The sequence below is a fragment of the Sabethes cyaneus genome, chromosome 3, assembly GCF_943734655.1.
Source record: "Sabethes cyaneus chromosome 3, idSabCyanKW18_F2, whole genome shotgun sequence".
Classification (NCBI taxonomy): Eukaryota; Metazoa; Arthropoda; class Insecta; order Diptera; family Culicidae; genus Sabethes; species Sabethes cyaneus.
This window is the reverse complement of record NC_071355.1, coordinates 229,498,868-229,525,371: the sequence shown is the minus strand read 5'-3', so window position 1 is coordinate 229,525,371 and position 26,504 is coordinate 229,498,868. Positions and strand designations below refer to the sequence as shown.

At 40.5% G+C, this 26,504-nt stretch overlaps 2 protein-coding genes across 2 annotated transcripts; both read right to left on the bottom strand.

The window, feature by feature from the left end:
- Positions 1-1,903: 1,903 nt before the first annotated feature.
- On the bottom strand, positions 1,904-10,035 carry LOC128742225 (multidrug resistance-associated protein 1-like). The gene is made up of 5 exons (XM_053838512.1): positions 10,000-10,035; positions 6,271-6,570; positions 5,552-6,213; positions 2,163-5,490; positions 1,904-2,098 (listed from the first exon to the last, which is right to left on the bottom strand). Exons 1-5 carry the CDS (start codon positions 10,033-10,035, stop codon positions 1,904-1,906), a joined length of 4,521 nt encoding a protein of 1,506 aa, XP_053694487.1.
- A 3,643-nt stretch (positions 10,036-13,678) lies between these two features.
- Positions 13,679-25,673, bottom strand: LOC128742202 (multidrug resistance-associated protein 1-like). The gene is made up of 5 exons (XM_053838475.1): positions 25,638-25,673; positions 18,041-18,340; positions 17,323-17,984; positions 13,929-17,256; positions 13,679-13,873 (listed from the first exon to the last, which is right to left on the bottom strand). The coding sequence occupies exons 1-5, from the start codon at positions 25,671-25,673 to the stop codon at positions 13,679-13,681; spliced, it is 4,521 nt and encodes a 1,506-aa protein (XP_053694450.1).
- Positions 25,674-26,504: the final 831 nt, after the last annotated feature.

Here is a 26,504-nt window from a genome sequence, read left to right as displayed (position 1 = left end):
TATGTTATTCAACAAACAGTTATTGAAGGTGTAATCCGGCGAGCGGGCATCGAAACGAAAGGTACGATCTTCGGCAAAAGTAGCCAATTTCTAGGCTTCGCAGACGACCTCGACATCATCACTAGAGACCTTGGCACGACGGAGGCAATCTACATCAGACTATTGTTGAAGTACAGACAAACAGACATAACACTCGTTTGCCATTCTTCGTACCGATTAAACCGTCGTTTCAAATTTGGGCTTAGTTGGGAATGTCTCCGTTTTGGTCAAAGTGTCACTTTTTGACGAAAGAGAGGGAATTCCCCATAAAAAATACTTGCTACTTCGAGGGATACTCCTGTTGCTATTTGATATTTGGGAATGTCCATCATAGATGGTGCTAGTGTTCAGGCTAAATGTGAGGTACGACAATTTTTGTTGATTTTTCTTCCAAGAGTTATGTCTGTTTGTCTGTGATTGAAGGTTAGGAGGATTGGGTTATAAAATATAATAAAATAATAAAATATAATAGGAAGAGGCTCCAAAAAAACAATGTTCCTCTCCCACGGACAGTGACTATTGACAACGATGAACTGGAACTGCTTGATGAGTTCATATATTTCGGAATTCCGGTCACCGCGGACAATAATACGAGGAGATTTAACAACGCATTCAAGCTGGAAACCGAGTCTACCTTCCCCTCCGCAAGACGTTTCGATCAAGGAGCATACGTCGCCACACAAACCTGATATACATAACGCCAATCAGACTAGTATAGTCCCCTACGAACTTGGAACTGTAACTTTGTTTACGGAAGACATACAGCAAACGGAAAGCGGAGAATGGCATATGCGTGTCGACCACGAGCTGTAAGCACTACTTGTAGAGATTTCCATCGTACACCTGGCGAAAGTTATGACATTACGATGGGCCGGCCACGTCACAAGGATGCCGGATGACTGCACAGAGTAATCTGTTTTCTTTAAGAGCCCCACCGGCACCAAGAATAGAGGGACTTAACGTGTTGGATGGCATGACCAGGCTAAAGTCGGTTTGCGTGTGTCGAGAGGCTCAACTAATTGGCGACGAGTTGCCCAGGACCGATTACAGTAGAGAGCAATTCTAGGTTCAGCAAGGGTCATCCCGGCTCTATACTTCCCAAGTAACAATGTGAGTTTTATTGTACTCTTTTGGCGGTTTTCATGACTAATTTTGGTCTTGCATGCCATCATAAGAGTGTAATAAACCCAACTTGGGTAACTTACTTAAGTGCCTTCCTAAGATAAGGCCTGTTGAACAAGGTTTCTTCAGTTAACATGGTTGTGAGCTACCGCTCTTCAATTCCTCGGACACCGAGTACTCTCCACCAGATCTCGTTCCACCTGGTCTAATAAAAAATTTCGAAGGCAGCATAATAGTGGTACTAACACCACAAGAAACCTCGAAACTAGCAGGTGTTTAGGTGTTAAGTGTTTATAAGCTTATAAGTTAAAATGAAGTGTGAGGCGTCAATTACCCTAAAGACGCTAAAATTCGTACTGTTTTTGTGTAATCAATGATCATCTAGGACAGGACATTCACGTAGATATTACCGGAAACATGAAAAATAATCACACAACATTTCACGTAGTTTCGACGCAATATCACCATGTTCTATAAAATTTAAAGCTAGAAATGAAACTTGGAATTTTATTGTTGCAAAAACTTGTTAATTAATTCGAATATAAACACCTGAAAGTATATTATAATGTAATTATTAACTAATCTTTGTAGTGGACCTCTGTCGGAGGCATCTTCTTAGGTCTAGGGATACGTTCTTTTATGCTAGTATATAATGTGTTTCTGTGGGATGTTATATTCTGTACTTCAACTACGTTATGGCTGTGCTCGTGGGTCGTCGAGATTCTGCTCTCTAGTGCCCTAATTAGCTCACGATTCCCGCATTCTTTGCCATACCGTAGAAAATAGTATTTTTATCAGCTAACAACTTCTGCGGACTATCACACTCAGCTACAAGACCCTTGTCCAGCACCAACACGCGATCCGAGTCCAAAATGGTATTCAGACGGTGGGCAATCGTTAGAATGGTACAATCGGCGAACTCTGACCGGATTGTTTTCTGTAACATACAATTTGTTAGCACACGTTTTTTGAAAAAAAAAAAAAAAGCAACTGAAACATACCTGTATTAGATCGTCGGTTTCCAAATCAACAGCAGCGGTTGCTTCATCCAGTATGAGTACCTTAGTTTTACGGAGGATGGCTCTCGCTAGACAAATCAGCTGTCGTTGACCAACGGACAAGTTCTCGCCATTTTCCGCTATCTCATGCTCCAAACCAGCTGATAGTCCTTTAACAAAGGATTTCAGATGGGACAACTCTAGTGCCCTCCAAACCTGATCGTCAGAATAACTTCGGAACGGGTCAACATTCATTCGTAGCGAACCCGAGAACAGAACCGGATCTTGAGGAATTATAGTTAGTCGACTTCGTAATTGATGCAGTCCCATCTGTGAGATGTCCAGCCCATCAATTATGATCTGACCACCAGCCGCTTCTACTATGCGGAATAATCCTAGTGTCAGACTAGATTTGCCGGCACCCGTCCTACCCACGATACCAATCTTCTCGCCTCCATCGACACGCAACGAAATACCTCTAATGACAAGCTCCAATCCTTCTCGATAACGAATTTTAAAATCAGCAAATTCTACTTTTCCTTGATCTGGCCAGGATTTGTCAACGGTTCCCTTCTTCCACTGAGCCTCCCGAGGTAACACAGTATATTCTTCCAAACGTTCAACCGCTACGATATTCGTTTCTACCTCAGTTGTCATTTGAACTAGAAAACTTAGAGCCATTGAAATGCTTAGCGCGTAAGTGACTGATAACCCAACCATAGCAACTCCAATAGTTTCACGACTCAGCATTGCAAACAGAGCTGCAAAGAAAACAACTAGTGCCCCAACAATCTCCAAACGATTCGACAGCCAAAGATTTGCAATTATGCTAGGATACGACATTGTCTGGTTGTAGTCTACTCGTTGTTCAGATTCTTTTGTGAATCGTTCCTGTTCGCCATAGGCACGGATTGTCGACTGACCAGTAATGCTCTCGCCAAAATGTGAGTAAATTGGACTTCGAGTGACCGACTCCAAACGTTTCAGTTGACGAGAAGTTGCAATGTAGATTACCTGAATTACGTAGTAGATGACAAGGAATACCGGTACAATCGCAAGAAAAATTGGAGTGGAAATACCGATCACGATGAACACGCCAATCACATTGAAAAACATCAACAACCACATGCGAATGGTATTGGGAAGGGCGTTATCAGCTATGTCGACGTCTTTGGAAAAGCGATTCATGATGCGTCCTTGAGGGGTCGTATCGAAGAAAGACATTGGCATGCGTAGTGTACTTTCCAGCAAGTTATTGTGCATTGCATTAGCTGCTTTCAAGCATCCTAATGCTAGAGTAACAGATGCAATAAGGGAAGCGATCGACTGAATTCCTCCCAGGCCACCATAAACACCAAGGTACATATCACGCACTGATGGGTCGGTGGCAGCCTTAGGGTCCTCAGACCACTCAGTTAACCAAATGCTTCCGTACAGCGACGATGCTTGGTTGAGGATGCTGAAAAAAATTGACCAAAATGCCAGATTCCATCCGATTGCTTTGAAATATTTTAAATAAACAAGATAACTGACTCCTCCTGTGGCTGATTCTTCTTTTTCGATCAGTACCGTTCCGACTTTTGCAGTTGCTTGGAACTCAGCTGGTTTGTTACTATTGCGAGATTCTTGACGGCTGACCTGCCTTCTGGGTTTGCTTCCTCCACTTCCGCTGGACTTGTTGGACCGTACGGACATTGCACGTTGAACAATATTTCGAGTAACATCATCATTTAGGACTTCCTGAATGATTTGCAGCTCATCGTCTTCCTCATCCAGCTCCTGTATATGCTGACTTAGGAACTCGGCAAACGCTCCCTTTTGTTCGAGCAATTGCTTGTAAGTACCACTTTCAGAGATCTCTCCATTTTTCATAACGAGAATTTCATCTACGAATGGAAGGAACGATATTCCGTGTGTTACCAAAAGTCTTGAACGACCAACCAGCATTCCTTGTGGTCCAATCACATTCTCGAAGATATGTTTACCAACATGAGCATCGACCGCACTAAGTGGATCGTCGAAGAGATAGATTTCTGCATCGGCGTACACTGCTCTGGCTAGCGCAACTCGTTGTTTTTGACCGCCCGATAAATTTATTCCCTTTTCACCGATTTCCGTTGCATCACCACCGGGTAGCATCTCCAGGTCGGGTTTTAAAGCACAACTTTCCAGTACACGGTCATATTTCTGCGCATGAAACGGTTTCCCGAAGAGAATATTTTCTCGAAGGGTTGCGTTCTGAATCCATGCTTGTTGCGGTACAAAGGCAATTCGTCCGTCCGTGTTTGCTGTGCCCTTTGTCTTTTCCATTTCGCCTAACAAAGCGGATATCAGTGAGCTCTTTCCTGTACCGACAGTTCCTACCACCGCCGATAGTTTGCCCTTCTTCACTGCCAGGTTGATGTTTTTCAACGTTGGTGTCTCCTCACCCCAGGTGAATGTACCGTCTTTGATTAACAAGGCGTCGTCGCTGGGGTTTTTGGTGACATTGCTTGGGTCTATCTCTTCACTGTTCATAAACTTGTTTATACGCTTAACCGATACCCAGGCTTGTATGGCAAATGCAATCATCATCGAGAACATGTTCAGTGGGAAGTTTAAAATGTTGAACAAAGCCAACGAAACGAATGCCGTTGTTGGGTCGAGAACATTGTTTTCGTCTACAAGGACGTAAACGGTGAACGAAGCCAACGTGACCAGGAAGGGTGCCATGGTCCACACAAAGAAAATACCGGCATTGTAGTATGCCATGCCTCGTAGAACGCGTATTTCTCCGGATCGCACCTTGACAATATCCTTCTCGAAACTGGGTTCCCAAGCGTATAGTTTAAGCACTTTAACACCGCTTAAAATTTCGTTCATTTTCTTAACACGCTCATCCTTGATACGCATTTGTTCGACCTGTAAGCCTTCTAGCTTTTTTGTAATGAATCCAGTGATCGGAACCATCACCACCATGACTGCCAACCCTGCAAACACAGAAGGACCCAGAATCTCGTACAGGAGGTAAATACAGAGTCCGATAGTTAACGGTGCAGACCACAGCACATGTAGATAGGGAATTAACTCGAAGAATTGATGTGCATCAACTGCCATTAGGTTAACGATTTCTCCAACCGTGGTATCCTTCTTTGCTAAGCTGGAAATACGCAGAGCTTTTCGGTAAATGGCACTGATCAGTCCGGTGCGAATTCTGAACCCAATCAGGAACGTCTTTCGGAAGTATTGTCCATTAAACAATGCTATCAGCAAAGAAGTTAGGAACAACCCAAAGGTGATGATCATACCTAACCAGAATGGTCCATCGGTCGCAATGTTGATCATCAGCTCTCTAGAAAAGCCAAGAAATATTTACAGTTGATGAACGGATCAATTTGAAGCTTCATACTTACTGCATAAGATACGGAGAGGCAAATTGTAATCCAGAAATACAAAACTGTAGCAAACCGGCAAACCAAAATGGTCCTCCATATGCTTTAACCATCGCCGGTAGAGTCGAACCGTTGGTTGCCGCGTGCGGTTTATAAACGGGATTCACTTTACCAGCCTTTTTATCGGCGGCGATCTGTTTTCGGCGTCCCTTCTCGACACTCTCGTACCAGTACTTATCGAACGGGGGAACCAATTCCCGAGAGGTGTCTTCCGGATTTAGGTCATACATATCGCCTTCGGTCAATGGTTTCCGGAATCCTCGCCAGGTGAAAGCATCGAAGTACATGAATAGTAGCTTTACGAAAAAGCTTGATTTCAACTCGGGGTTAGGAGTTTTTATCTTCGGAAAGTCGCTATAGCGGGGTGCTTGATCCGGTAGAGTCTCTAGTAGGACCATCAAACAAATGAAGGAATACTGAAGTGTGTAACTAACGAATTGGTATTCAGCGAAGATTACGATGCCGCTTGCTCCGATGGGGGAGTCACGCTCCGCGTGAAGCATGGCTTCCGTTCTCATTTGTATGATTCCGAAGAAAGCCTTCAAGAACCAGAATATGAAAACCGTTCCTGAAGTACGTATACCGTACCTACGGAAGAAGTAGTACAGCACGATGACAGTGATCTAAAAATGGATTCAAATTTAGTAATTAAAGATTAATGTTTATCAGAAATAACTGACATAGGCCATAGCATTGAAAATCGCAACTAATATTTGAACGTCAAACACATCCGTTTGCTGGTGATAGTTGACAACCATTCCCAGGTCGATCCAGGAGAGTATCATGAGCAGGCATGAGATGGCGATTTTGGAACAATTACACCAATTCCAGGGAATGTCCCGGTAGCGACTAGTTACTATTTTGTTTGCTTCGTAGATGGCAAACACGTACAGAAAGAAGCACGGAACCCACTGGAGGATTATACGCTGGAAGCAGAACGTCAGGTCTGGATCTTCCGGCCGCCATGTTAGATTGTCGTCCTGTGGGCGAATCCAAAGATGTGGTTATTTACTAGCGATAAAAGACTAACCAGATTACTTAAATTCAGTCGATAAAAATGCAACAAAAATGAGGCTTAATTTAATAATAATCTACAAAAAAATCAGTTGAATTGTACACGCTTCACGGCGCGTTACGTTTGGTCCCCCTCCTGATAAGGCACCTAAGGTGCCGCCTGTGACGTACCGTCTACCAATCTCTTGTCTACCAAATATGGCATGCAGTATTTTTGCTGGATTAATAGCGACCAGCCGCTATCTCAGTTATTATTCAGCTTCAATGATTCAGATGGGACGGTTTAGGAATCGTGTGCTTAGCTTTGGTCTCCCTTTGTGATAAGGCCACTAAGGCCAACGACATAATGGGGAGCGTTGTGGAAATTTATTGTGCTGCATTTCAATGCACAGCTCTACCTGGAGCGGTGCAACGAAAAGTAACGCGCGTACGGTAGTTGTCATGCAGTAATATGGCAGAGCTTTTAGCAGTTCCCAGCAAACCAGATATCGTATATTCATGTCGAGATTTAATCTTATATAAATGGATATCACATCGGACTCGTATAAATGTACACATGTTGTAAGCACATTGTGTAAATTTCATCGTATGTAATGCACACGATGATTGATATACGTAAAAATCGATAATTAATAGTAAAAATCGTAAATAGGTCGAAAGTTAATCGGGTTATGCTAAGCGAATATCGCATATGACGATTTCTTAGATTTAGTTATCAACAATGGCTATCATGAAGATGTAATCATATTTAATTACAGTTTTCATCGGATTATGTTTTGCAAAATGTCTAATATGACATCGTTTTAGATTTATCTACAAGCAGTGATAATCATGAGATTCTAGGTGCATTAAAATATGATTTGCATCAAAACACGTTCAAATCTGTTGTTATTTCTTTACAACAAAAACAACAAAATAGAGAGATTTCAAGGATACGTTCTTAATGCAGATTTGTCAACCAAAAAAATTAACGGCTTCTTCGCTTTTATTTTAACTTTAAATAACTATTTATTTCTTTTGTTAAAATTGAACTTATTTTGATTGTGGCGGATAATTCAAAAAACTATTACCTGGTTTGAAAAACTTTTACAATTACCTTGTTAACTCTTTTAAAAATGTTAATAATTCAAATAAGCCCGCCTAAATATTAAGCAGCAAGCATATAATGTTTAAGACATATTATAGACATATTTTTTAGATATTTCTCTGTTAGGAAAGTGAACGAACGGAAATCTTAAAATTTACCAAGGAGAGTATTTCTCAGAACTGGGCAAGTCTAGATTATGATTCATTCCGCTAATCTAAATGCCTTAATATCAGTGCATCTTATGGCTTTTCAGAAGAAATACAAATGTTAAGTAGAATTGGAAAAAGACATTCAGCATTAAAAATAATGGTTGATGCTTATTGTTGTAAGCAATTTTCAGCTGTCCTATAGCATCTAAATGTTCAGCATTCTATTTTAAATAACTTTTAATTTCTTTTTAAGAGCTTCTGAAATAACAGACAATATTTTTGTACTTGAGCTTTAATAATATTATCTCCATGTAATCAAATATGAATATGCATATAACGTATTCTAATGTATATTTAGAACAATCTGTACCACGGAATGCTAACAAAGGTACTGCATATCATTCCATGAAGTTAACATTATCATTAAAATTAACGATCGAATGCAAACTTATTTACGACACAGAAATTCAGTCACAATTGACACAAACTCGTATGTCGGATGAGAATAAATCAAATCCGTACTTACATGTTCAACGCATCAGATTAGATCTCATTGCTTACATGTACGATGACTTCGGTTTAAGATGTGCAAAAATATCATTGAGGTACTGATGTACCAGTAGCTTAAAGGTAATGAACAAATACTGCAGTGCGGGTGATTCTTGGTTCTAAACCAGGTGAGTACAACTTTGTTTTAAATGATATAGACAAAAAAGTTAAGTATTGTGACAGGTCGGTAATATCTGGAAGCTTATGAAAAAAAGCTTTTACTTTTTTGTCTCATTAACTAACTTTCAGGGCGAATATTTGGCTATAAATAGCCTGCTCGGTATGCAATTTTTGACACTTGCCATTTACCACATGGTGGAAAGGCGAAGAGTAAAGTAGAAATATTATCATAACTCTGTCGAAATGCAATCCAGTCAATCGGCTCAGTCGTATAAACTGTTTTGTTTTGTCGTCATTTCAATTATTCTGAAGAACGAAATCATGTATATCGCCTCCACTTTTGCATGTATATGCCGTTTCTGCGCATGATATATGATTTGATAGACCTTATATGCTGACGTTTATCTCATTTAGAATTAAGTTATACAGACCAAAATGTTTGCTGGGTTTCTTGTCTGCCAAATATGGCAAACAGGATTCTTTGTGGTTCACAGCGAGTAACCGCTATTTTGGTTATTAGTCCTCTTCGGATAAAGAATGAAATGTTATGGATTAGACCAACGTCTTATACAAACAAAATAGAATTTAGATTATCCTGCTTGCCACAAATAGATAGAGAAGGATTTTGACGTTTCAAGGATAGTGATTTCAGTGTTGAAGCTTGTCTGGACAGTTAAAAAGTTCAAAAACAAATTGGAGGCAGTAGTAAATGATGATCCGAGTCAAACGCACGAGGAGCTTGCTATGTCAACGGAAGTGCTAGGACAAGCAATTTCTGTGCGGTCGACATATATGTGAATGATGTAAAAGCAAGGCAATCGCCTAAACTGAACTGAAATCAAAATACGTTAGAGGAAAATTATTCATACAAAGCAACAAAGCAGTAAAAAAGCAGCAACTCAACTTTCAGCCAGATTTTTTTTCTGTGGAATTTCGATGAAAGGTCAATAAAGGTTACTTCCTCAGCCAAGATAAACATTAATCGTTGGCGTCATATAAAGTTCTGTTATGAAAAAGTCTTGTTTTCTTCCAAATGCACATTGTGCAACACGCAAGCGCCGAAAAATATTTTTAGAGTGCATTTTATGTGTGTAATCTTTTCTCACGTTCATATTCCACACATTGAAATATATTAGAATTTACTACTAAGAGACGTGCACAGTCAGTTTGTTTGTTTGCTTCCTCTCATTATTTAGATCCGGTAATTTACTTAAGTGAAGTCGAATGCTGCTGGTTTAATATTGCATTAAATTGTGTAATATTACTGTTACACAAAATTCACATATATTAACCTAATATATTTCGTCATTTTGCACTGGAATTTTATAACTGACGAAAGAGCCTGCCAGTATTGATTGATGATTTTTCTTCAACAAGCTCAAATAATTTCTAGTAAATAGGTACCGGAACTGTATGTGACATCGACGCACAATGCACTAACGTTCGAACAAACCTTTGTATGAAAACCCAACGTATAACCATCCACTCACCCAAAAAGGACCTCCACAGAACTCTTCGAATGTCATCTAGAGTATTCACTTTGCTAGAGTATCAATCTGTTCTTAATCTTAACTATGCTTATTGAACGCACGTGTGTTCAATAACTCTATATTTCACGATTGGACACGAAATTTCATTCATTGGCCCCGTTCCAATCAGCATGCCTATCAGGATTGCGTCACTGCGCGGCGCGTTAAATTTTGCGAACGGACCGCTTTTGAGACGAACTTTTCGGTTTCACGGTTTTCAGCTGACTGAACCGTTCGGTTTGGCTGACCCATACGTTTATAGTGCGAGAATATGTGTTGCTGTTCCTGCCGGTTGCGTTCGATATCAATTTTATCGGTATCTTGATAAGATAGCGCCGGGGAGCCGTAACGTAAGGGAATGTTTTGATTGTAGGTTTACGGTGACGGCGAAGGATAATGCCAAGATTTATGCTGAAGAGTATTTTATCTCGTTTTTTATCATTTTATTACACGTCAAGATAGACCAAAGCTTCGATGGTTCGCCTAATGTTGTTAGCATATTAAGTCATTCACAAAAACTCGCTCGAATAGGATTGCGCATACCTATTCTCGCTGTTTCCTGTTATAACTTGATGCCTACGCATAATTTTTGGAAACGTCGATTCAATCTGAACAGAGTATCGTACAACTACCTACAAGCAACATGCCCACAATTTCCAACTACCTATTTGATTACATTATTTCATCGATTTCAAGTGATATCTTCTATCAAAAGAACGCTCAGCAGTTTTGCAAATTCAATTGAGCCCGTGAACCGAGAGACTATCATACATGTTAAAGATCAATTGTGTCTAGTAGCTAAACTAGATTCGGAATTTCATTCAAGCGACGCTAACTGGAAGTGTTCGCTATCGTCTGATTGGAATATTCCGGGTGACGGTGACATTTATATTTGATTTTGGAATTTGAACCGCTTTTATATTTGTTTCAAACAATAGGTTTATGTTTTTGGCTGCACCAACCATACTCTAGCATGTAACATCGTAAATACGATGCGATCAAGCTTATGACAATTTAATAAAATTACATTCACAAGAAGCTCATGTTTTAATTTTTAAGCAAAAATTAATATTTGGACGAGCGTCAAGTAAAAAATATTTCAGAATCTTTTATTCGTTTTTCATCTGTAATGCTCTATCCAGATATTTTTGCAATTTTCCTGAATTCTTGTTTTTGATAACTCTTGAATAAATTATTGTAATTTTCAAAATGTTGTAAGGTTGGTGTAAAAACATCAAGAAATCTGTTCTGAATACATTTTTTATGTTGTCTTGACAAATTTCTTATGGTGATTTTGCTTTTTGGCATGCTCAGCACGGCTAAAGCACACTGGACCATGCTAAGTTCTGTTTTAAACTTCAAGGAGGGACGAGCGGATGTACGAAGCAATCCACCGTATTATTGTCAGAATCTGGGAGGAAGAACAAATGCGGGAGGACTGGTTGGAAGGCCTTTTACTTACTTATCCTGGTGCGATGTCGCCAAGGATTTGACTTGCATAATATTCCGCCAACAAACTCGGTCCATGGCTATACGCTTCCAATTTCTTGACTATCCCTTACTTTGGTCATGCTTCACTTGGTCTAACCGTTGAGCACGCTGCGCACCTCTGCTTCTAATACCAACAGGATTCGAGGCGCAAACCATTTTTGCGGGGTTGTTGTCCGGCAAGAGTGGAAGGGTTTCATAACACCTTCTAGCACGATGTTGAAAAAAAAAACTAGAATGGCCAAAAGTGTGCTGCTTGGGTACCACCGCCTTGTCGAAGTCCCCTGCGTGTTTCAAACAGGTTTAATAACGCGCCCGATATCCTCACACAGCACTGTACACCATCCATCGTGGCCTTAATCAGTCTTGTCAGCTTCCCGGAAAAGCTGTTTTCGTCCATGGTTTTACATAGCTCCTCGCGGTCGATAGTATCGTAGGCGGCCTTGAAATCTATGAATAGCTGGTGCGCAGGGACTTGGTGTTTGCGTCACTTTTGGAGGATCTGTCGCAGCACCCCTCATGGTCTGTAGACTTAGACCGTTAGAGGAGTCCTTCGTTGGTGAGTAACAATCTGGTTTTCGTAAGGGACGCTCAACGACGGATCAGATGTTTACCCTGCGTCAGTTACTAGACAAATACCGCGAGCACAACTTGCAGACTCATCATCTGTTTGTGGAATTTAAAGCGGCGTACGGTTCACTCAAACGAAATGAGCTGTGGCAGATAATGCTAGAACATGACTTTCTGACGAAACTAGTTACGCTGATTCGGGCAACGCTGGGTCAAAATCATGCGTCAAAGTAGCGATTGAGACCGCAACCACTTTCGTGGCGTTGAATGGACTGAAGCAAGGGGATCTACAATCTAACCTGCTATTACATTGCCTTGAAGGGGCAATATGAAGAGCAAACGTAGAAAGGAATGGGACTATCATCATGAAATCTCACATGCTTCTTGGTTTTGCGGAGGACGTCGATATTATCGCAATTAACCGTAGAGCAGTGGAAAAGGCCTTTAGACCTTTTAAACGGGAAGCTGCGAGATTGGGACTAACCCTTAGCACCAACAAAACGAAGTACATAGCTGCTGGTAGGTTACGTGGGAGTCCAAATTGGAGGTTCTATTAGTGATCAGGATCGCAAGCGTGTCGTAAAAGCTTTTAAGCGGAATCCCAATGCTTCGGTCAGGAATGTGGCCAAAAAGTTGCATCTGTCCAATTCTTTCGTTCAGAGAGCCACGGACCGGAAGGGACCGCATACATACAAAGTGCAGAAGGCTCCAAATCGTGACGAACGACAAAGTAAAGTGGGAAAGTCACGGGCCCGGAAATTGTGCACCCAGATGCTGATGAAGCCTCATTGTCTCATCATGGATGATGCGATTTACGTCAAGACGGACTTCCGGCAGCTTCCGGGACTCTGTCTTCCTCTGTTGAAGCAGCACGAGGGCTCTACGTTCTTCTGGCCGCGTCTAGCTTCGTGCCACTATTGAAATGATATCCCTGAAGTGGTACATGAAGTGGTGCGAGAACATAACCCCCCCCCCCCCCCAACGTACCGGAGCTGAGGCCCATCGGAAAATACTGGGCAATTATGAAGCAGGCACTACGGAAGCATCCCAAGGAAGTCAAATCTGAGGAAGACATGAAGTGGGTTACCGCACAGAAGAAGCTGCAGGAAAAGTGAAATTAAGCGTAAGGTGCAAGCATACGGTTATGGTATTGAAGTTGAATGAAATAAAAGCTTACTAATGGGTTATACTTTAATGTCTGAAAGTTTGAAAAGGATCGGTCAACTAGGTAATTTTCTATAGTGTTTTTCCAGTGATGCAATTTCATGTGAGGCACCCTTTAAAATCAGTGTACGAGTAGAATGATGTCAAGTAAAACTTCAATAAATATACAAACTTTATTGTCTTAATAAATATCTAGTAATGATATGCTTACATATAATCATTCGAAATAATTTTACGTTGTGGCAATTTCGTAGTGGACCTCTTTTGGAGGCGTCTTAGTTCTAGATATGTCATTCTACACCAGTGTCTGATCTGCATCAGTTTTGGACGTTGGATTATGCATCCTCTTCATATGCTACGACATCGAGACTATATCGTTGTGCTCCCTCAGAAGAGATTCCATTCCTTGGGGTCCTGATCAGCTCACGATTCCCGCATTTTTCGCCATGCCGTAGAATATTGTGCTTTTATCAGCCAGCAATCTCTGTGGGCTATCACATTCAGCTACAAGACCCTTGTCCAGCACCAACACACGGTCCGAGTCCAAAATGGTGTTCAGACGATGGGCGATTGTTAGAATAGTACAATCAGCGAATTGTGATCGGATGGTTTTCTAAAAAATAAAAACTTTTAGCACGTACTCTACATTTGAAGCCGGTAGTACCAACCTGAATGAGGTCATCGGTTTCTAAATCAACGGCAGCGGTCGCCTCATCCAGTATGAGTACCTTAGTTTTCCGAAGGATGGCTCTCGCTAGACAAATCAGCTGTCGTTGACCGACGGACAAGTTCTCGCCATTTTCCGCTATCTCATGTTCCAAACCTGCTGCTAATCCTTTAACAAAGGATTTCAAATGTGACAACTCTAAGGCCCTCCAAACCTGATCATCAGAGTAACTTCGGAACGGGTCGACATTCATGCGTAGTGTTCCCGAGAACAGAACAGGATCTTGAGGTATTATAGTTAGACGGCTTCGCAACTGATGCAATCCCATCTGTGAGATGTCCAGACCATCGATTATAATTTGACCACCAGCCGCTTCCACTATGCGGAACAATCCCAATGTCAAACTAGATTTGCCGGCACCCGTCCTACCCACGATACCAATCTTCTCCCCTCCTTCGACATTCAACGAAATACCTCTGATGACTAGGTCCAACCCTTCTCGGTAACGAATTTTGTATTCAGCAAACTCCACTTTTCCTTGATCGGGCCAGGATTTCGCAACAGTTCCCTTCTCCCAGGATGCTTCCCGTGGTAATACGGTGTATTCTTCCAAACGTTCGACCGCTACAATGTTTGTCTCTACTTCAGACGTCATTCGAACTAGGAAACTCAATACAGTGGATATGTTCAGAGCGTAGGTGATTGATAATCCTACCATAGCGGCTCCGATAGTTTCACGACTTAGCATGGCAAACAAAGCTGCAAGAAATACGACAACCGCCCCAACTATCTCCAGCCGAATCGCCAACCACCGATTTGCAATTATGCTGGGATATGACATCAGTTGGTTATAATCGACTCGTTGTTCAGACTCTTTTGTGAATCGCTGTTGTTGCCCATAGGCGCGGATAGTTGATTGACCAGTAATGCTCTCACCAAAGTGTGAGTAAATTGGACTTCGAGTAACTGACTCTAATCGCTTAAGCTGACGGGAAGTTGCGATGTAGAGTTTTTGGATTATATAGTAGATGACAAGGAACACCGGTACAGTCGCTAGGAAAATTGGAGTGGAAATTCCGATCATGATAAACACGCCAATGACATTGAAAAACATCAACAGCCACATACGGATGGAGTTGGGAAGAGTGTTATCAGCTACGTCTACGTCTTTTGAGAAGCGATTCATGATGCGACCTTGAGGGGTTGTGTCGAAGAAAGACATTGGCATTCGTAGTGTGCTTTCCAACAAGTTGTTGTGCATCGTGTTAGCTGCTTTTAAGCATCCAAGTGCCAAAGTAATCGAAGCAACGAGTAAAGCGAGTGACTGTATTCCGCCCAGGCCGCCGTAAACACCGAGATACATATCACGCACGGAAGGATCTGTGGCAGCCTCTGGATCCTCCGACCAATCAGTCAACCAAATACTGCCGTACATTGCTGCTGCTTGATTGAGTACACTGAAGAAAATGGACCAGAATGCCATGGTCAACCCAATTGCTTTGAAGTATTTCAAATAGACTAGGTAACTGACTCCTCCTGTGGCAGATTCCTCTTTTTCGATCAGTACTGTTCCAGCTGCCGCTGGTGCTTTCAATTCTAACGGTTTGTTACTATTTCGAGATTCTTGACGACTGACCTTCTTTTTACGTTTGCTTCCTCCGCTTCCGTTAGATTTGTTGGATCGGACGGACATTGCTCGTTGAACGATTTTTCGAGTGACATCGTCATTCAATACTTCCTGAATGATTTGTAGCTCATCATCCTCGTCGTCCAATTCTTGTATGTGCTGACTCAGGAACTCAGAAAATGCACCCTTTTGTTCGAGCAATTGCTTGTAGGTGCCACTTTCGGAGATCTCTCCATCTTTCATAACGAAAATTTCATCTACGAATGGAAGGAACGATATTCCGTGTGTTACCAAAAGTCTTGAACGTCCAACCAGCATCCCCTGAGGTCCAATAACTTTCTCGAAGATATGTTTGCCAACATGAGCATCGACTGCACTAAGGGGATCATCGAAAAGATAGATATCTGCATCGGCGTACACTGCTCTGGCTAGTGCGACTCGTTGTTTCTGTCCTCCCGATAAATTTATTCCCTTTTCACCGATTTCCGTTGCGTCACCACCTGGTAGCATAGCAAGATCGGGTTTCAAAGCACAACTTTCCAGCACACGGTCATATTTCTGTGCATCAAATACTTTCCCGAAAAGAATATTTTCTCGAAGGGTTGCGTTCTGAATCCACGCTTGCTGCGGTACAAAGGCAATTCGTCCATCCGTGTTTACTGAACCTTTGGTCTTTTCCATTTCTCCCAACAAAGCAGATATCAGTGAGCTCTTTCCTGTACCGACACTTCCGACTACCGCTGATAAGTTACCCTTCTTTACCGCTAGGTTAATATTCTTCAACGTTGGCGTGTCCTCTCCCCAGGTGAATGTACCGTCCTTGATTAACAAGGCATCGTGGCTTGGATTGCTGGTCACATTGGCGGGATCTATCTCCTCACTGTTCATAAATTTGTTAATTCGCTTGACCGACACCCAAGCCTGCATCGCAAAAGTTATCATCATTGGGAACATAGCAAGCGGGAAACGCAGTATGTTGAACAGAGCCAGCGAAACAAAAGCTGTTGTTGGGTCGAGAACGTTATTTTCATCAACCAAAACGTAAACGGTGAACGAAGCCAACGTAACCAGGAAAGGTGCCATGCTCCACACAAAGAAGGTGGCTGCACCATAGTACGCCATGCCTCTCAGAACGCGTATTTCCTCCGCTCGTACGTTAACAATGTCCTTCTCGAAACTGGGTTCCCATGCATATAGTTTAAGCACTTTAACGCCGCTGAGGATTTCGTTCATTTTCTTAACCCGCTCATCCTTTATACGCATTTGTTCGACTTGAAGATTTTTCATCTTACTTGCGATGTATCCGGTAAGTGGAATCATCACAACCATAACTCCCAACCCAGCAAATACGGAGGGTCCCAAAATCTCGTAAAGGAGGTAAATGCAGAGCGCGATGATTAATGGTGCAGACCAGAGCACATGCAGATAGGGAACCAACTCGAAAAATCGTTGTGCATCAACTGCCATCAAGTTGACAATTTCTCCAACCGTTGTATCCTTTTTTGCTAAGCTGGAAATGCGCAAAGCTTTTCGATAAATGGCGCTGATTAGTCCGGTGCGAATTCTGAATCCAACAAGGAATGTCTTTCGGAAGTATTGTCCGTTGAACAGAGCTATCAGGAAAGAGTTTAAAAATAGTGCAAAGGTGATCATCATGCCCAGCCAAAATGGGCCGTCCAATGCAATGTTGGCCATTAGCTCCCTAGAAAATGCAAAAAGAAATTTTAGTATGAAATCCAACAGATAGGAAAACAGTTTTTTAACTCACTGCATAAGATACGGAGAGGCAAATTGTAGTCCAGAAATACACAACTGTAGCAAACCCGCAAACCAGAATGGTCCTCCATATGCCTTGACCATGGCCGGCAGTGTTGAACCGTTGGTAGCTGCGTGCGGTTTGTAGACGGGATTTACTTTGCCTGCCTTTTTGTCAGCAGCCATCTGCTTTCGTCGTCCCTTCTCGACACTCTCGTTCCAGTACTTGTCGAACGGTGGAACAAGCTCCCGTGAGGTGTCATCCGGATTGAGATCGTACATATCGTCGTCGGTCAGTGGTTTGCGGAATCCCCGCCAGGTGAAGGCATCGAAGTACAAATATAGCAGTTTTACGAAGAAACTTGACTTCAGCTCGGGACTAGGATTTTTCATCTTTGGAAAATCGCTGTAGCGTGGTGCTTGATCCGGGAATGTTTCCACGAGGACCATCAAACAAATTAAGGAATACTGCAGAGTGTAACTAACGAATTGGTATTCAGCGAAGATTACGATGCCGCTTGCTCCGATGGGGGAGTCACGCTCCGCGTGAAGCATGGCTTCCGTCCTCATTTGTATGATTCCGAAGAAAGCTTTCAGGAACCAGAAAATGAATATCGTTCCTGAACTGCGAATACCATACTTGCGGAAGAAGTAATACAACACGATTGTGGTGATCTAGAAATGAGTCACAGTTTAGTAACGCAGGATTTTAGTAGCAGGGAACAACTTACATATGCTATTGCATTGAAAATCGCAACAAGTATCTGAACGTCGAACACATTCGCTTGATTGTGATAGTTGACAACCATTCCCAGGTCGATCCAGGAGAGTATCATCAGCAGGCATGAGATGACCATTTTGGAGCAGTTATACCAATTCCAAGGAATGTCCCGATAGTGACTCGTCGCTATCCGGTATGCTTCGTAGATGGAAAACACGTACAGAAAGAAGCACGGAACCCACTGGAGGATTATTCGCTGGAAGCAGAACGTCAGATCTGGATCTTCCGGCCGCCATGTTAGATTGTCGTCCTGTGGTGAGCAGACCGAAAATGGCACGGTTAAACATTTACGATAGAGATATTCGATAGTGATAAAAACGACCGAGGCGTCATGCGGTGTATGTGACACAATATTTGCTAATCTTGCATAGGCCAAATAATGCAAGTTAGATTATTGTGATTGATATCGACCCGCTGCTATCTTGATTATTATTCGGCAATGGATATCAACCTTGGATGGGTCATTTGCAAAAACAGACCAGCCGTGCTATATATGAATCATTTGGTAAAAATGATTGGCGATAAATACCAGATGTATGACGGTCAAAGATTTTTTTTACATTCAACTTAGCTGCTATACAATAATACATTCAATTGGAAATTTTCATTTAGTGTCATTGTGACATGATCGAAATTTTTTGCCTTCAACGGGTCCAGGACCCCTACGAAAATCTTCAAATGTCGTTAGACGAACTCATCTATTCAATCAAATCTCACATAACTTCAGCTACTGCTGGTGTTAATCACCCTATTATCAAACCGCATCACTGTGCCGTAAAAGATAAGTTCTACTGAAGGCATCGAACCGGCGCGGGCGATGTGATGAATCAGCTATTGCCACCCCACCACCCCCGACTTGCCTTTGAGCTGTTGACCACAATCGATTTGCCAAGTCACGACAGTCGTAGGTATGAATGATTCTAGGTACCTAAATCAGAACTGATAAGATGGAAAGTGTAGCTCTAAAATGCACGCTGCAGAACGAAATGTTTAAAAACGGGTTGCGAACGTTTTGGTTTCACGGCCATCAGCAGTTGATTGAAATGATCCCGCAGTTGACCTGTGTGTTTATAATTCACCATATACATCGATGTGTACGTCGACAAACGCTATGGCAAAGTATTTTTTCAGTATTGATAAGATAACGATAAAGACTCAGTTCGGATTGAAAGGGAAAGGGTATGTTTTGTTAGCAGATTTACGATGACGGAAGATAATGAAATATGTTGACGAGACGATTTTACTCTGTGGTAGTTCAATCAAAGGATTTTATTTTACGAGACCACATGTTGCAAGACAAACCCGTCAGATTATACATATTAAAATTCTGAGCAGCTTCTTGTTTCTATTCAACGCGAAATACCAATATAAAAATCGTGTTCCAGCAAGACAGCTCGAGTACTCACATCAGTTCGGCAATAAACTCCTAGTTCGAAATCCGGAAAATTTAACCGTTATAGTGGGCAATCCGCAATTCGCCTCTAAATCCAGAGAGGAACATTTGGGATTTAGAAGAATATTTTGCGAAGGATCTATACCACCAAGGATTCTAGCGCCAAAACACAGCTTGAGAAAAACGAAAAAGAAGAAAAAATAGATGCCTGAAAAAATAAAATTTTGTCTTCTTTTTCTTTTTTCTCTAGCTGTGTTTTGTTTACGAAACTGAAAAGTTATAAAAGTCTTTGCCAAGCTACTACCAACAAAACAAAAAAAAGTTTTTTCTGATACATTGTGTAGTTTCTGAGAAAAAGGTACATAAAGTTTGAAAATCGTGGTTTTCTAGGAACGGCGTTTTATTCCGCCAAAGTTGTTCCACGCCGCACTGGAAAGCTTATGTGTATGATCGTTTTTCGACCACTTCCCGTGGTCGGATCATTACAAATTTAGTATCAAAATAAGCGGAAAAGATTGCAGAATCAAAATCTGAAATAAAAAATAATGATTTTTTCAAAATTTTTGGTCGTTCATGTCCCCTTCAATTATCAGCGAATTTCAAACAAAACAGAAAATCTTTTTTCTCAGCATACATTGATGTATGTACAACTGCACAGTGATTTTTACCATAGTATACAAGTTCAATATATAGTGAAAAAAGAACCAAGGTGAGTTAAAATAGGTGATCTAGTTTTTCACAGTTTGTAGAACAGAAGTGCGCGGAACGATTGGTTAGCAACCATCGACGTTGTTTATACATTCAACAGTTTCCGCTTGAAAATTTCGGTGATCGTCAAGGGTAACCCAGTGGGGGCGAAAAACAAATTTGAACATCAGAAAACCTCTCTTGACTAACCTTGGTTTGAACGTTATGCTGATGAATATTAACAGCACTGATTGAGACACAGATTTCTTTTAAAAATCATTTGTGCGCATCATAAAGGTTGAAATAGTAATGAATGACCGGCTCACAGATAATTGTATTAAATATGATTATGCGTAGCTTGACATGTTTCAATTATTTTACTTTAACTCGCTTGTGGACTTTAAAAGGGAATTGGTTACAAATAACATTAAAGCCAAATTAATTTTTTTTAACGGGTGGCAACTAAAATTTTGAATTTTTTTTTCAAGCTATCAAAAAAAGACAAAGATACATGAAGAAGAGCTGATTTACCGAAATTAAAGATACATTATCCATTGTTGAAAAAAATTTAGTGCACATTTGAAAACGGTTCATAATCGGCTGTTCGGCGAAGCTTTCGTTTGACGTCGAAACAGGAGCGTTGTACGGTCGTCATGTCAACTATGTGAATGCATTTCTTGATTCTACCAATCAACTGTTTGCAATTCGTGGCTCTCCAGTTATTTTTGTACACCAATCAACTCCTGAAGAAATCTAAAATGGGGTCGAATGGGTATTTAGTAACGATTGTGTTTTTTTTTTTTGCGTAATGCGATGATGTTCTATCCGGCCAAAACACGTATTGTCCATCTGCATGATGTTTTTGTAGAAACGGGATCAAAATTTTCTTCAAACATTCGTCTGGTGCATCTTAATTGATAGCCAAACCAGAGGGCTTGTTGTTAAAGAAACGAGAAAGAGAACGATGTCTTTCTACGTTCATAATTTTGGATGGTATTCCACTACCTTGCTTGCGAATAGTTGTTGGGCATCTTAGGATATGGTAAACAGTCGAAGCCGCAATACAGAGAACAGACATTTATGCTCATATAAAATATCGTGCAAATGGTGTGTAAACTTTATAATAAGACACTAGCGACATCTCACTTCAGGTGCACCAGTTGTCTAATATCCTCGTTGCCAAATTTAATATATTGTCTTGTTATATTCTGCTTATTCGAAATACTGGCTACTTCGATATAAGTAACTGTAGCAACGGCTGTAACTTTGTTTATATTATTTATTGAACCTGGCTGAAAATCGTAAATAGAAACCAAACGGCATTTCAAGATTTTATTTTATTTGATAATTACCGGAAATAGGTGTCGTGTTTAGAGTTTTTCAATAATTGAACGCACCATTCGTACTGCCTGACACCATCGCGGCGGCACCTGCAGCAGCCTTCTCAACTTTGATCACCTTCCAGAAAACCTTATCGCTATGAAGACTTTCGTATAGACGAACGGGTGCGGGAAGCCGCACAGAATCACTTTGAACCAAAGTGCAAAAAAGTTGGTTTATTTACGCAAAGATAGTTTCACTGATAAGTTAAAAAGGAATAACTCAAGCACTGCTATTTTTGATAAATGTTGTTTACTTTTATTTTTGGCCCGATAATGCATAAACAACACGCTAGTGCTATAGCGACGCCTTGGTGAAAACATGAATACTTTGATATGCATTGACAGACATTAAAAATCAAAATCAATCCTCTTAGTGATGTGAGCCCAACGTAGTGGGAGCATTACCACTTACTTTCAAAATGGCGGCTGAACTTTTACACACGTTGCGAGATTAAGATGAATGTCTGTTCTCTGTGGCCGCAACATATTTGCTTTCTAAATGTTGTACCGTATACAAAAAGAGGAGAGAGAGAGAGCTAACACATACATACTCTCATTTCTCTCTGAGCTCGTTTGTTGTTGAGCATAAGGGCCGCGAAAAAATTTCAAAAATTTGGTTGCCACCCGTTAGAATTGACCCGTCAATTTTACAATTGACGAATGGACGGTAGAAGAAAGTAATGAAATTTTCAGAGAGTGAAGGATTAAGAGCGGAAATATAAGAGGGGGGCCTCAAACCATCATAAAATAAATTCATGCCTCCAAAAACCCCCACATGCCAAATTTAGTCCCATTTGCTTGATTAGTTCTCGAGTAATGAGGAAATTTTTATTTAATTTGTATGGGATCCCCCGTCTTAAAGAAAGCAAAGGTCCCAATTCACCATAGAAAAAATTCTTGTCTCCAAAAACCCCGAAATGTCAAATTTGGTTCCTTTTGCTTGATTAGTTCTCTAGTAATGAGGAAATTTGTATATTATTTGTATGGGAGCACCCCCTCCTAAAGAGAGAAGGAGTTTAAATTCACCATAGAAAAAATTCCTCACACTTTGCTCATTGTGCTCTTTAAATGAGAAACTTTCGACTTTGTCCTCGGCAGCTGCTGCAGATTGCGGTAGGAGTAAACTTAAAACAAAACCAATCGTGACAAGAAACAGTCGCATGTTGCCAGACATTCGCTAGTGCATCGATGTATTCAAAGTTGCATCGATGTATTGCATCGCTAGTATATCGATGTATTCAAAAATGCATCGATGTATTCAAAGTGTTAACACTTTGTTGTTCCTCAATGAGCAGATTGAGCAAGGTACAGGTCTGTACTGAGCGAGTAAGCGAAGGCCAAACAAAACGGAGAATAACGCATCGTATTGAAAACTGAGTAAAGTGTGAATATTCCCCGATCAGGAGCGATACGATAATGCGACGAAATTCATTTACTATTGAAATAATAATATTAATTGGACCAATTTTTTGCAAATAACGTATTTTGTTATAAGGGTGATATTTAGCATGTTTAGTGGCGAAACCCATATTGCTCATTTATATCAACTTTACAACAGTTACAACTATCAGAATCTGTCACAAACATAATTTTTTTGTTATTGCTTTTTAATCAATTTGTAACAGATTATGTTATTAATGTCATAATCTATATATATAAAAATGAAATGCTGTTCGTGTGTCCGCTATAGACTCGCAAACCGCTCGACGGATTTTGATGAAACTTGGCATACACATTGCGTTTGATGTGAGGAATGTTGTTAGCATGGTTTGAGACCTCTCCCCTCTCTAGAAGGGGGGGGCTCCCATACAAATAGAACACAAATTTCTTCATAACTCGGGAAATAATCAAGCAAATGGAACCAAATTTGGCGTGTGAAGGTTTTCGGAGGCAGATATTTTTTCTATGGTAAATTAAGATCTCTCCTTCCTTTAGGAGGGGGGGCTTCTATGCAAATAAAACAAAAATTTCCTCATAACTTGACTATTAATCAAGCAAATGCAACTAAATTTGGCATGTGGGGGTTTCAAGAGACAGGATTTTTTCTTTGGTTGTTTGAGACCCCTCCCCCTCTAGAAGGGGGGGGGGGGCTCCCATACAAATTTAACACAAATTTCTTTATAACTCGGGAACTAATCAAGCAAATGGAACCAAATTTGGCATGCGAAGGGTTTTGGAGGCAGGATTTTTTTCTATGGTAGATTGAGAACCCTCCTTTCTCTAACAGGAGGGGCTCCCATACAAATAAAACCAAAATTTCCCCATAACTTGACTAATTAATCAAGCAAATGAATTTGGGGGTTACTAGAGGCAAAATTTTTTTCTATGGCGTAATGAGATTCCTCTCCCTCTGGAAGGGGGAGGGCACTCATACAAATTAAACAGAATTTTTTGCAATATTCAAAAAGTAATTGATCTCGCGAGTGTTGCCGTCCATACTAAAATATAAGATAAATTTGGAACAAAATTGTTAAGAATAAATCGGTGAAGCGTAGATAATGGGTCAAATTAAATAGATGTAAGATAATATAATACTTATTTTAAAAACAAAATTGAAGAGAAAATACATTGTTGAAATGAAAAAATGAAGAAAATAATGTTGAGATTACACTAAGTTTATGGTTTCTGACCAGTTTTCAACTGATTTCAATCGAACTGCACTGATATTTTATTACGATTTTGCCAAAATTGCTATTTTAAGGGTTGGCAATAAAACCCAAATCGTTACGTTGGATTGCTGCTCGAGTCACAAATTTGGATTGGATTAGAAATTTGCGGCATAATTTAGGAATATCTTGGGTTGTCAAAAAGAAAGCTCTTGGTTGCAAGATTACAATTAATCAAATCTTCAGGATTATGCATGTACCCCCTTTTTAGAATGGCGTAGCAACGCGCGCTGGGTCCTCTAGTGTGTTATAAAACTGATATGACCTTGTTGTGGTCTCCTGATCGGGTCCTCTTTCTTTCACTTCAATTACGTAGTCGCGCTAACGTAAGAACTAGAATGACTCTTAAATGTCTTTGGACACTTTACTTTTTGTTCTTACAAAGTATAAAAATTACCTTTTTGTCGACCGGTTTCGGGTAAGTAGTTACCCATCTACGAGGCCGAGTCCAACCCTTGGACTCGGCCCCGTAGATGGGTAACTACTTACCCGAAACCTGGTCGGCAAAAAGGTTTCTTTCACTCTTGTGTGATTTTGGTTTAACTTTGGTACCTTTTGTACGTTATTTTTGTTTAAATATTGCGTCATTTGTGTGTCATTTTTCATTCAGAATGTTGTTGCCAAAATGTGATTTGAGCTCTGAACATGTTTTTCGTCTCATCGGACGAAGAAGAGGAGTTCACATGGCTTTGCCACGAATAGGCCGTATGTATGAGACAATAGGCCGTATGAATAAAACAGTTCACTTTGCTTTTCCCGTTTAAATTGCATGGGAGCATTTGCTATAACTCTTTTATTCATACGGCCTAATAAGTAAAAGAAATAAATGAAACTATGCTTAGATTAGAGCAAATAATATATATATTACTCTTGTTGACTTTTTCGGTGAGAAATAAGAACTAAAATGTTTTACTGATAGTTATAAAGGACGAGGCAGTGAGAATAGATGTTCAACGCGTAGTAAATGACTGAAGCATAGTAAGTCGAAACGTCCGCTGAAAACATTTTAGTTCTTATTTCTCACCGAAAAAGTCAACAAGAGTAATATATAGAATTTTACGGTGACAAACCCCAACAATAGAGCAAATAATGTTGTGTAATTTAGAAAGGAAATTCCACGGAGCGCAATTCGAACCAAATGTGAATTTTCCAAATTCGAACTTAAGGTTACTTGTAAAAAACATCTGTTTGAGTGTGTGAATGAGGAATCATCGCGATTATATTTTGAGGGTATTCTTTTTAACTACAACTAAAACTAACCGCATTTACAATTTGTGAACTGAACAAGAACTTACATAAATGTGCAATAATGAATTTTTTAATGTTTTACGTAGAGTCAAAGAATGCTGTTCCGTTAAAATTGCTTAGTTAATTTTTAACTTTTTAACTACGATTGACCGCTACTCTTTACCTACTCACCCAAAAAGGACCTCCGCAGAAATCCTCAAACGTCATCAGGTGGAGGCCTGCTTTGTAAACCTATTTTTAAATACTTCACTGTCGGTCGGCTAGTGCAACTATCGAATAATCTCACGAACAAACGGTCACAAAGCTTCAATCGTACGCACAATTCGTGGTTAGTTCCAATCAGCACAGCGGACTGCGTCACCTCATTAATCCAAAGGATGAGTTAATATCACTGATCCACAATTTATCAAGTGAAGACAACCTTATCGTTGGTCGCACGACCGACTCTCGGAGTCACAACGGTATGACAAATCGAAATGGATAAAATTCGAATTTCGAGCGTTAGAACTTTGCAAACTCGAGCAAAGTTTTCGAACTACGAATGTATCGGTTTCACGGCTTTCAATGGACTGAACTATTCCCGTTGCTGACCTGCGCGTTTATAATTCACAGCCGGACAAAATATAGGTATTGATATGTGCGTCGATATGAAGAGTGACAGTGCGTTTTTCTTTTCGATACCGATAAGATTGCGATCAACACTCAGCAGTATAGAGCGGGGCGGATAGATAAGGGTATGTTTTGGTTATAGGTTTATGATGACGGCAAGGGATAATGCTGAGATTTATGTTGAAGTCGTTTTCACTTTATTTCATTGAAATTGGAGAGAAATATGTTTTGTCGCTTTTCTTTGTTTTACATTACTAATTTAGTTTAGGTTTCATTTTACAAACGATATTATATTTGTAACAGCAATAAATATTACAGTTTCATCAGCCAACAGACTGAGTTTACAAAAATTCAGAGCTATCTTGTCAAGAGATAAGATGAATCACTAGTTTGAAAACCCCCAAGAACCCCATTTTTATGAAAATTGAC